We start from the raw sequence: 12,376 nt of genomic DNA, 5'->3' as shown, positions 1-12,376 counted from the left end.
CTGGCGTTTGGGCTCTTACGCATTTGCCTTTGGCATTTTTAGGTAACTGTTTCAAGCTTAGTCTTCGAGTCAGATTTTGACTCGAGCTCATTGACCCTTAAGTTTTTGAATTTTAAGCTGGCTCTTTGGCTTTTATGCGTCGCGTCAGTATGACCTCTAATTTTAAGCTGGCGACAGTGGCTCTTATGCGTTTGGTCGGTAGGACCTTTAATTTTAAGCTGGCTATTGTGGCTCTTACGCATTGGGTAGGTACGACCTCTAATGTGGGCTTTATTTTCCCTCGTTAAAGACTTTTTGAAGTTTTTGTGTTCTCCCGACTCTTCGACGGCTCGACAAGAACCTCGATTATGAGCCGTTATGTAGCGATAAATGAGCACCTCGGGAGGTTTTCGATGGCTGAATTGTTTCGAAGCCTTTTGTTTGGAGTTGATATGATCGAAGCTCTTTTTCTTATGCCGAGGGTACTGATTAACCGGTTCTTTTCGATGTTTTTTCGAAGTAATTGAAGGCTTGTGATTTTTTTGGCGACGGTCGGGCGTCCCCGAGTTGCATAAGTTTGGTCGGAGCCTTGTGACCATAGTCATTATGTTTTGGCCGTAGCCTTTCAGTCCCCGAGTGAAGTAGTTTCGGCGTTTATATCGAGGGTATGCCTTTTTAGGGGTCTTATAAGATCGATTATGTAGCCATAACTTTAAGATTTGGATTACGCATTTTGTAAGGTCTTACAAATTTTAACATGCCTTACTCGAGGTCTTATACATGAGTTACTTGGTACAAGTATCGTTCATGCCTTGCTTCAGGTCTTATAGATAAGTTACTTGGTACAAGTATGGTTCATGCCTTGCTTGAGGTCTTACAGATTTGGTTTTGCCTTATGAAGGTCTCATGATCTCGAGGCTGCCCGCATGGGGTCTTATAACCTCGAGTTTTCGACAAATCGATGGAGTGACAGTCGGCGACAGTCCCCGAGATATTGAATGTTTTTTGGCTTTGGGACCGTTCTTTGTAAACTTGGTGTTGCCTCACTGAGGGCTTACGAGTTCGAAGTTTTTGAACTGGAGGTTATATGGCTTCGAGTTTTAGATGTCAGTCCCTGAGTGTTTAGGATATTTTTGGCTCTGGAGCCATTTCTTGCAAAAGAAGCAGACTTCTTTAAAGCGCAAAGCGTTTTGATGGAGGAAAAATATTATTTATTACTTGGTACAAGAATATATGTTTTTGTTGTCAGGGGTTTGGTTCTTCTATGCGGACATGGTGCATTCGACCGTCTGGCCCGATACATCATTTTCCTATCGAGACCCCTTTTGACTCATCTTGGCTTCTCCGAGGAGGTGATCTCCCGGGGGAGTGCCCCCAGTAATCGAGGTTGATTGAAGAGAAGCCTTGAATACTTGATAAGTTCTCCTTAGGTAGCATATAGATGTTGCCTCGTTAAAAACCTTGCCAGTAAAACACTTATAAGGATAAAATCTGATCGTAGGAAAAGAGTGCAACACATGCTTTAAAACCAAAGGTGTTCAAACTGGAGAACTCTTCGATTGTTCTGGTCGGACACCTGCGCATAGGTTAGTGTAAGATATAAAAATATAGTGGGAGACGGTTATACCTTAGTGGTGATGGTGTTTTGAGCCTCGATATACTTCAACCATATGCACCGGGGGCGCGGTACGGTCCTTTGCTCGTTTAGTTGGATGTAGCCGAGATTGTATCTCGTGATTGTTACTTCACTATTTTGCTTATCCATTTGTTCCTTCGATGTTGAAGGCATCGTTGCTGGTGACACATCGTGCACTGCGAACATCTCTCTTGCTGCTTGCTGTTCTCCGTACACAGTTTTTATTCCGTCCTTTATCGGAAACTTCATCATTTGTTGAAGAGCGGACGGTACTGCTCTCATGCAGTGTATCCACGGCCACCCGAGCAAGGTGTTGTACCTTATGTCTCCTTCGATGAGATGAAACTTAACATTCTGGGCTGTGCCAGCCACGTTGACCGGGAGGGTGATTTTCCCATTCGTTGTTTTGCTCGCCATGTTGAATTCGTTGATGACTCGAGAGGCGGGCTCGATCTGGTCGAGCGCTCCGAGCTGCTCTGTCACCCTTGACCTGATAATGTTGACCGAGCTACCTAGATCCACAAGCACAGACTTAATTTGAAATGTATTCACAAGAAAAGAAATTACCAAGGCATTGTTATGAGGTTGAGATAGGGCCTCGATGTCCTTGTCGCTGAATGTGAGAGAATCTTCGGGTATATAACCCCGACTTTGCTTCTCCCTAGTGATGTATATTTTTGTGCTTTTGATAACGGGTTCCTGGTGGATGTTGAGTCCTCCAACGATCATGTGGATGACGTGTTGCGGCTCATCCGTTTTGTTTTTCCTGTTCTCGTCCCTTTCCCGAAACTGATTTTTGGCTCGGTCGTTGAGGAACTCTTGGAGGTTCCCTTCGTTGAGTAGTCGGGCTACTTTTTCTCGGAGCTGTCGATAGTCTTCGGTCATATGACCGTGTGTGCCGTGAAATTCGCGCACCAAGTTAGGGTTCCTTAGTGACGGATCTGATAGTACGGGTCTTGGCCACCTGGTGTCTCTGATTTTACCGATGGCGGATACAATGTCTGAAACGTTAACAGAAAATGAGCCTATTGCAATAGTTTTTTCATAACAGTTATACAACTGTTGCAATAGAATAGATATAGCAACAGTTATAACCGTTCTAGTAGAATGTGGATTATATTAGCACACTTTTGATATAAAACCATTACCATTGAAATTAAACTGTTGCCATACCACTTTTTAACCGGACGGTTTAGAATGGATTTTTGGGAAAACTGATAATGGAACGGTTTTTGTTCTCCCCATCAGATTCCCTCCTAAATTTTGTTAAACCCGTCAAACAAAAATAATTTTTGTTTTTTTTAATTAATTAGAAAAATAAAAATATAAAGCTCTCTAATTTAATTACTCCATATTGTATTAGCAGTCGTCGATATCCCCAAAGTCCGAAACCCCTAAATCTCCTCTCACGCGTCTCCGCCCATGTCCAACCAAAATCTCCACTGTCTTTCGGCCATAAAACTTCCACCAAAGCACCATGAAAAAGACCACCTTCTTCCCCTGTTAAACCATCATCGATTGCTCGGAAAAAACCCATATTTCAATTTTTCTATTAGAGAAAACGAAATTGTGTAAAAACCTTTTTGGCTATATCCGACTGCTCGAAGGATAAATTTTTGAAATTTTTTGGCGTCTAACACTCCAAGGAAACAAAGAAACTAACATCATTCCATGACTTAGGATTGACCGGGTGAAATCACGGGTACTTTCTTTCTCTCAGGTTTTTTCGCCTACTTTTAATATGCTCTCTTTAATTTTTGTCAAATAAGGGTACAAATGGGTATTCTCTAAATCTCAAAGCCTAAGTTTTTCCATATTAAGTAAATTTCCTACATTTTACTAATTTAGTTGCTTCTTTATTTTACTATTTATTCCTAGTATTATTCCCTATTTGCTCTTTCCTTTTTTTAATTTGTGGTCCTCTTTTTTATTTCATCGATCTGTATTGATTTCATGTGTAGATTTCATGGGGTTTATTGTTTTGTTTAAGGAATAGATGTAAATTTATTTAATTTTTGTAATTTTGGGTGCATTTTTTGGGGCATCTTTATTAGTTTCTTTTGCGCCCCATTCTTTGATTTTTTTCTGGTGACAAAATGCTTCATGTTTGAAGCTCAAAGTGGTTGTTGTTCTGTAGCACGATATGTATATGAGATACAGAAAAATATATTTATCTGGCAAGTGTCAATGACGCGTGTAACAACTTGTGAAAAACAGAGCATGTACTTGCGAATCTTAGCTTTTGAAAACCTTGAAATAGTGCTGGACATGGGCAGCAAACAAAAGGGATAACTTTTGATGCGTGTTTTATAAGAATTGTTGATACCACATTAGATCTGTTGTTTCATCATAGAGAAACTTGAACTTGAAACAATGTATATCTAGGCAGCACTGTATTCAATATTAATGTTACTTTTTTGCAGAAATAAATCTCAACTTTTTGGTAGTGTAATTTTGTGAAATAAAAGAATAAGATTTAGATGCTTGAATATTTAACAGACTCTTCATTCTTACCGAGAAACTTTCTTTTCTTCATTGCAAAAATCTGCTTCAAGTTTTAACTTTTCTCCAATCTGAAGCTTTTACTATAACCAAGATTTAACTCTTCTTTTTGTATGTGACCGTTTGTTCTTTTCTTTAACAATTTCCTCGAGTTTGGTGTTTGAAGAATCCCTTTCTCCTGCTTTTGAAGAAGCTATTGGGACTGGTGAGTTTCAAAAGTCGTTTCTTTTTGTAATTGTGTTAGTTTCTTGAGACCTATAATGTTAAAAATTTAATCTTTTGTTTGTTTTTCCTCTTTCAGATTAATAAAGAAAGAAACTTTTTTTTTCTTTATTGTTAAGTTTTGCAGTAGAATTGGTTTAGAAGGAAGAAAAATAAGGTGTTTTGATGTTTTATCACAATCCTGATATTTTTATTCTAATAATCAAATAGTTTCCCAGCTCTGAGTTGTCGGCCTGATAACATATAGTGGATGTTGAAGCCATTGTTTAGTCATTAGGTGTCCAGTCTTGTTGTTTTTGGAAATGCCATTATAAGTGAATTAATTGTGTTTTGAGTTTTGCCAAGAATGGCTGAAATTAGAGTTAGAAAGGTAGAACAAGGCCAAACCAAAATTAGGATTAATCAATAATACAACCTTAGTGATTGAACAATAATACAACCAAAAAAAAGATAATAAAGTCAGCCGGTATAGACAGAAATTAGCTTCAAAGCGTTCTTTAATTAGGTCAAAAGTCGCTACAAATCACCAACTTAAAATTTGATCGATCCCAAACATAATCAACGGTTATAATTAAGCTGTCATATTTAAAATAAAATAAAATATGTGAGATAATGGAAATTAATCGGAAATATAAATACTTAGTTCTTTGATTGTTTATAGTGTATGCAAAGAAATCATGGCTTTGTTTTGTTGGAAATCATGACTTTGTAGAAGTTAATACTAGGTATGTTGTTGTTGTTGTTGTTGTTGTTGTGCTTATCAAAAATGTGCCATGTTAACACATTTTGTGGTTTATTTTGAACTTTCGTTGATACTAAGAATGGATCTCTTCTCTAATGATTTTATAGCTCTTTCTCAATGCAAGAATTGCTTTACTATTTGTAACTCCTTGAGTTCATCCCCTTTAAGCTTTGGTGAAAGTCAAATTAGTACGTACCTTTGTTTATTGAGTAAATTCTGTTGATTTACTTTTGTCGTATAGGATTTTCATGGATAATGTAGATAAAAGTTGGATGCATCTCCTAAGATGGACGGATGAGTATATCCGTGGAGTGAATGATTTCCTTGATAAGGCATTTGAACGAGCTTCCCAAGAAAATGAAATATTATGCCCTTGCAAAAAATGTATTAATCGCTATTGGCATTATAGAAATGTGGCAGAGGATCACTTGGTCATTAATGGCTTTTTTGATGGTTACACCGAATGGTTTTTCCATGGTGAAGGATTTTCCTCTAGAATTACACCTCGTCAAAGCAATAATGATGAAGGTTCTAACATGCGTGATGATATTGATGGATTACTTCATGATACATTCAAAAATGTAGAAGGTGAGCCGGTACAAAAAGAAGGGATGAGAGATGCTCTATCTGAAGATGCTAAGAGATTTTTTAAATTAGTAGAGGAAGGGAAACAAGAATTATATCCAGGGTGTGAAAAAATCAATAAACTGAGTTTCACCATTCGGTTGTACTTGTTTAAGTCTTTGCATGGGTTGAGTAATGTAGCCTTTTCAGACTTGTTAGAGTTGTTAAAAGAGGCATTTCCCTTTGCTAAGCTACCAGAGTCTTTCAAAAAGGCTAAAAATATGATAAAAGATTTGGGTCTTCATTATGAAAAAATACATGCATGCCCTAATGATTGTATGCTATTTTGGAATGACAATGCAAAGGCCGATAATTGCTCTATTTGTGGGTCTTCTAGATGGAATAGTTCTAATCATGCCTTGACTAATACAATTTCTAAAGTTCCTGCAAAGGTTTTATGGTACTTTCCCTTGAAGCCTAGGCTTCAGAGGATATTCGTGTGTCCTGAAACAGCTATTGCAATGAGATGGAATGCTAATGAACGACCTAATGATGGGAATATGAGGCATCCTGCTGATCGAGAAGCTTCGAAGGATTTTGATTCTCTACCTCCAGACTTCTCCAAAGATCCACGTAATGTTAGGTTGGGTCTTTCAAGTGATGGTTTTAACCCATTTCGAACCATGAGCATTTCTCATAGCACGTGGCCTGGCATGTTAATGAACTATAATTTATCACTATGGATTTGCATGAAGCCAGTATATATCGTGTTGTCAATGATCATTCCAGGTCCTTCATCTCCAGGAAACGATATAGATGTGCACTTACAACCACTTATTGCAGAATTGAAGGAACTATGGAAAACTGGGATAGAAACATATGATGCTGAGACAAAGCAAACATTTCAAATGCGTGTAGCCTTGTTGTGGATAGTTAGTGATTTTTCAGCATTAGCTATGCCTTTAGGATGGCACCAAGGGGAGGTTGGCATGCCCCACTTGTAATTATGACACAAGCTCTCTATATCTCAAACATGGTCATAAGATGTGTTATATGGGCCATCGAAGATATTTGCCTCATGATCATCCTTTGCGGAAAGATAAGAAGTCATTTGATGGTAAGGAGGAGAATAGACCAGCACCTACTCCTTTGTCCGGTGTAGAAGTGTTTCAAGAGCTACTTGAATTCAACAATGTGTTTGGAAAGGGCAAAAAGAAAAGACCTCGGGATAACAAGGGTCCGCGAAAAAAAAGATCTATTTTTTTATTGGGCGCATAACAAATTGAGGAACAATCTTGATGTGATGCACATCGAGAAAAATATATGTGACAGTTTGCTTGGGACTTTATTGGAAATGAAACAAAAGTCAAAGGATCATGTAAATGATCGCTATGACTTACAAGAAATAGGGATACGAAAGGAGTTACAACCAAGAGAAGATAATGATGGAACAGTGAGTTTGGAAAAGCTTGTTTCTACATGGAACCAAAATAGAAAAGATTATTTTGTACCGTCATAAAAATGCCAAGTTACCAAAAGTTTGTGCTTCAAATATTTCAGAACGCGTGCAAGTGAAGGAGATGAAAATATCTGGGTACAAGAGTCATGATGCTCATTTTATAATGCATTACTTGATCTAGGTTGCTGTTAGAAAGACGCGGCCCAAGAGTGTTTCATTGGCCTTGATTAGGTTGGGTAACTTTTTTAGAGCCATATGTAGTAAGTTCATAAGGCGAAGAGATCTTGAAAAAATAAACTCTGAAATTGTTGAAATAAATTGTGAGCTTGAAAAGATTTTCATCCAAACTTTTTGGATATAATGCCACATTTGCCTATTCATTTGGTGAATGAAATTAAGCTTGGGAGCCTAGCTCATCTTCGTTGGATGTATTCTATTGAGAGGAACCTATGTAAATACAAGGTATTTGTTCGTAATCGATCTTATCCGAAAGCATCGATAGCAGAGAGATTTTTGGTAGAATAGTGTTTGACTTTTTGTTCAAGATACCTACATGACAGCGTGAAGACAGGATTCAGTAGATACCCAACTGTAGATGATGAGTGCCCTCAAAAATTGTCATCTATATTCGCTGTTATAGGCCATCCAATTGGCAGTAAGAAGAAAAATACTTTTCACATGCACCCACAGTTATGTTATGAAGCACATCAATATGCTTTGTTCATTACTGGAGATGAACTAGTGAAAAAGTTTATCGAGTAAGATAAATTATATGACACTTATTCTATATTTTATTTGTGATTTCTTGTGATTAACATCCCGGATTAACAGTTTTGTGAGGAATCCTGGCTACTTCATCTCTATCATAATAGCGAGTAAATGTTAAAACTCGTGCTTTTGTTGGTCTTTTGGAGTACACAGGATTCATTCATATCAAATCTCAGTTGTCCAGGTGTGGCTGGCTGGTTTTTGTATCTTTGGAACCTAAATCAATTAATCAATCAACTACGTTTCAATTACAAACTAGTTGGGCTCAACTCCATGCTTTACTGGTGACCATTTGTTTCAATTGCTTACCATTTGCCTTTTTCTTTTCTTTCTAAATCCTCATAGTAGACTATCTAGATTGAAGGCTTCTGTCAACTAGCTATATTTGAGCGTCAAAGGACATATAAGAGTAAGGGTGGTTGTTTCTCACTGTACACTACCTCATAAGGGGTCATTTTAATAGAGGAAGTATAGATGGTGTTGTACTACCATTAGGCTAGTGGTAACCAGTGAGGCCACTCTTTAGGTTTCTCAAATGGCATACACTTCAAGTAACACTCAAAGCACATATTAATAAGTTATGTCTGTCCATCAGTCTAGGATGGTATGCAGCAGATGTCGGGAAGATAGGCATACATGCATCTTTTGCTTGAAATATGTAATGTAACTTTCATCATCCCAACTGAAAGGAGACGCACTTAAATGACTTTTCTATTCAGAAACTGTAACAATTAAGTTTAACCAAGCTGAAGTAACATAAGCAAACAGGAAAATAAGCAACTATTTTGCTTGGTTGGAATCCTTGTGCTTGTCTAAGTCATACTTGTCTATGTTGATATTTTAAAAAAATATCAACTGACTATTACACTTCTCGTACCTCTCTAATGTCTTGAGCATGCTGTTTCATTGTCACAGGCTTATGATGCTTCAGTTCAGAACACAATTAGATAACCCCAAAGCAAATATATTTTCATTATGAAGTTAATAATAGATCTATTTTTTTCATCTCGTTGGTACCTGATTTTTAACCCTCAGAAAATCCGAAAAGTTTTTTTGCATTCTCACTCAGATTTAAAGACAACCAATTTCTTGTTGTCATCTATGAATTGTTTTTGAAAACTCTGTGCTTAAAGATTTTGACTGGATACAAGATTGTTTCATACTAGCAAAAAGAACTGAAGACTTAGAGATCGACATTCTAGTACATTTGAAAACTTTGTGTTTTATGCATTTTTTATGGACCATACCCATTATTATAATAATAAACCAACTCTTGAAGGATAATGACTTTATTTATCCTCTTTTGTAGGTGGAGAAAATTGAAGAAAGGGAAGATGGAGATTATGAAGATCAAGACCTTACTTAAGAACTTTGAATTATTGCCCATGTTCTAGGAATCATTTGTTATCAACATTTGAAACTTACCCTAACTCTTGAAGTGTTGAAATGTAAAACTGATGTGATTGAGTTAAAATATTTTTGTTTTGTGGAGACAATGTCGATTATGAAGTATTTTATCTTTTTATTTATATAAATTTCAGGTTATTACAAATTATTATATATCTAAATATTCATTTACAGCCACTGCGTAATAGTCTAATAGAACCGTTCCAATTGTTCCAAAATGTGCAACAAACTAATACAATAGGTAGCTAAAACCGTTGCAAAAGAAATAAAACTGTTACAGTAGCGTAGTGAAACCATTAGAATATCTGTAAATAAACGTTGCAATAGCTTACATAACTGTTGCAACAAATTATATGGTAATGGTTGCCAACCGTTGTTGTAAACTCAATGGTAACGGTTTTTAACCGTTACAACTAGAAAGAAATACTCGTTGTTTCACACAGAGGAACAACCGTTGCGATAGATTACCCTTAAGCAATAGTTTGGATAACCGTTGCAAGAACCGTTACTCTAGATCTATTGGCATGTCAGCGTATGTAACGGTCGCTAAACCGTTCCAATAGCTCTGTGGCAACGGTTTACCTGTATGTTGCAACGGTTTTTCGGCTGTTGCCGTAGGCTCATTTTCGAGCAGTGTGAAGAGTTATTCCAACAAGCGGGGTGCCTTCGTCGGCCCTATATGTTTGTCGAATCTGACTCTGCTTATGAGTCCCTGAGGATTCTAACCTCGATCTGTTCTTCGGTCATTTTGGGGTATGTTACGCCTTGGGGTGTTACTTCTATCTTTGGTGTATGGCTGGTACCTTTCCATATTTGGTCTTGGTTCCTTTGCCAGAAGCCTTCTAGGATATACTAAGCCCGAGGGGACTCCCAGTTGGTCGTCCTCGACCCTGATCTTCGTTTGAAACCAATTGTGGACATCCGACCAAGTTAGGAGGGGATATTCAACCAAATTCTGCTTTAGCTGCTTCGAAGCCACCGAGCTTCGTTCGTTACAATCTTGGGTGAAGGCCTGCACTGCCTAGTCATCGAAGACTGGTGGTAATTCCATTCGCTCCATCTGAAAGCGGGAGACAAACTCCCGTAATATCTCGTTGTCTCTTTGTTTGATTTTGAAAATGCCGGATCTCCTTGTAGCCACCTTGATGACCCCGGCATGTGCCTTTATAAATGAATCTGCCAGCATGGCAAATGAGTCTATTGAATTCGGGGGTAGGTTGTGATACCACATCATGGCCCCTTTCGAAGGTGTGTATGCGGTGAAATCAGGGGGGTCTATTTCTCGTCGTTAAGGTACATTCGGGAAGTCGTATCAGCATCTCGAGGCTGCAGGATTACGATCGAGCTCCCTCCCTCGAGGTTCGTCCGCGACCCAGCAAAGATTCCGAGGATAGGGAATTTGTCCGCGACCCAATGAAGGTTCCGAGGATGGGGGATTCCCGAGGCGAGCAGCTAGAACTAGTAAACACTAGTACCATGCCTAGCCGTCCCATTCTCGTATCTTTACATTCAATGCACTATGTACTATATGGTATTCCTTCTCCTATATAAGGGGAATCCATTCCACTTTGTAAAGGGCCGATGATACTCCAAATATTTCTCCACAAGTGCAACAATATCTCTCTCTCCATCTTCTTTCTAACTTGCTCGTTCTTACTGGCCCGAGGCCACTTTAATATTTATCGCTTTCTTACTTGTTCTTCATTATATCGCTTGGTATTGGATATAAAAAACCTTATTTAATCATATCTTAACTGTTATTCCATTCTCGACTGCCCCAGATTGCTCAAGCTCGACCCTGACATCGACCCCGAGGTCCCCTATCGACCAGTCCTATATCCGGGCAGCAGGCCCCTCGGTTTGATTACTGTCTCGTTTTAGCTTGCATTTCATCATTAAACAATTCTTAGCATCATCTGCTCTAACAACTAGCATAAAAATAGATCAGGTATTTTTAGAATCCCATTTATACATTTAATTGTTGTTACCATTTTTACGGTAAACAGTTCGGCGCCCACCGTGGGGCTAAAAATAATAGTGATTAATTTCTTGCTTGTTTCATTGCACAAACGCACGCCATCCTTCACACTTTTTCTTGGCCAAGATCCCTTGATTCCTGGTCAAAATGTCCGACTCTGTAAACGGAGTCGAGAACGACAACCTCAAAAATCACGGGGAAAACAGCGTGGCTTTCCCGGCTGCTGAAGCGCCACCATAGAATCCCGATAACGCGCCCGTACCGATTCTAATAGAAGCGGATTCACAGGACGCACAACAAGTCGACGAAACTTCTCACACCAATAGGAGCATACGGCACAACGACCGATAGGAAGCTCAAAAAACCCCGGCCCGGGAAGAACAGGAAGTTAGTCTTCATGTTATTTTTGCAATGTTGCAGGCACAAGAGTTGGCCATTGCTCGGTCACAAAGCCACCCGAAGACTCCCAGCACAGCAGCACCGGAAACAGCTCCCCCCGCCGAAAAAATACCCGAGAGATCAAGCACTAATGGATCGGTAGCCAACGTGCCATAACAAAAATTCTTGAGGACCTCGACAGAAGGATCGAATCGGGTAAGAAAATGATAGCGGCCAACAATAAAAAGGTCGAGATCTACAACTCTAGGGTGGATCAGATCCCGGGAGCACCCCCGGTCCTGACAGGTGTAGATTCGAGAATGTTCGTGCAACGACCATTCTCGAAGGAAGCGGCACCGAAACCCATTCCGAAGAAGTTCAGAATACCAAAACTCCCAAAATATAGCGGCACCATGGATACCAACGAACACGTCACCGCCTACGCATGCACGGTGAAGGGAAACGACATAAAAAATGATGAGATTGAGTCAGTCCTGCTGAAGAAATATGGAGAAACGCTCTCGAAGGGGGGCATGACGTGGTACCACAACCTGGCTCCCAACTGCATAGATCCGTTCGCCATGCTGGCAGACTCCTTCGTAATGCGCACGCCGGCGCCATCAAGGTAGCAACAAGGTAGTCCGACGTATTCAAGATTAAGTAAAGGGAGAACGAAATGTGCGAGAATTTATGTCTCGTTTTCAAACAGAACGAATCGAGCTCCCCCCCCCCCCCCCCCCC

The 12,376-nt window shown here is 39.2% G+C and overlaps 1 protein-coding gene across 1 annotated transcript; it reads left to right on the top strand.

Annotated features, from left to right (window-relative positions):
• The first annotated feature begins 5,329 nt into the window (after nucleotides 1–5,329).
• Nucleotides 5,330–11,812, top strand: LOC109207676. Its single transcript, XM_019370641.1, has 2 exons — nucleotides 5,330–6,628; nucleotides 11,678–11,812. The coding sequence occupies exons 1-2, from the start codon at nucleotides 5,330–5,332 to the stop codon at nucleotides 11,810–11,812; spliced, it is 1,434 nt and encodes a 477-aa protein (XP_019226186.1).
• Nucleotides 11,813–12,376: the final 564 nt, after the last annotated feature.

The sequence above is a fragment of the Nicotiana attenuata genome, unplaced genomic scaffold, assembly GCF_001879085.1.
Source record: "Nicotiana attenuata strain UT unplaced genomic scaffold, NIATTr2, whole genome shotgun sequence".
Classification (NCBI taxonomy): domain Eukaryota; kingdom Viridiplantae; phylum Streptophyta; class Magnoliopsida; order Solanales; family Solanaceae; genus Nicotiana; species Nicotiana attenuata.
The sequence above is the reverse complement of the archived record's forward strand: the minus strand, read 5'-3'. Positions and strand labels throughout refer to the sequence as shown.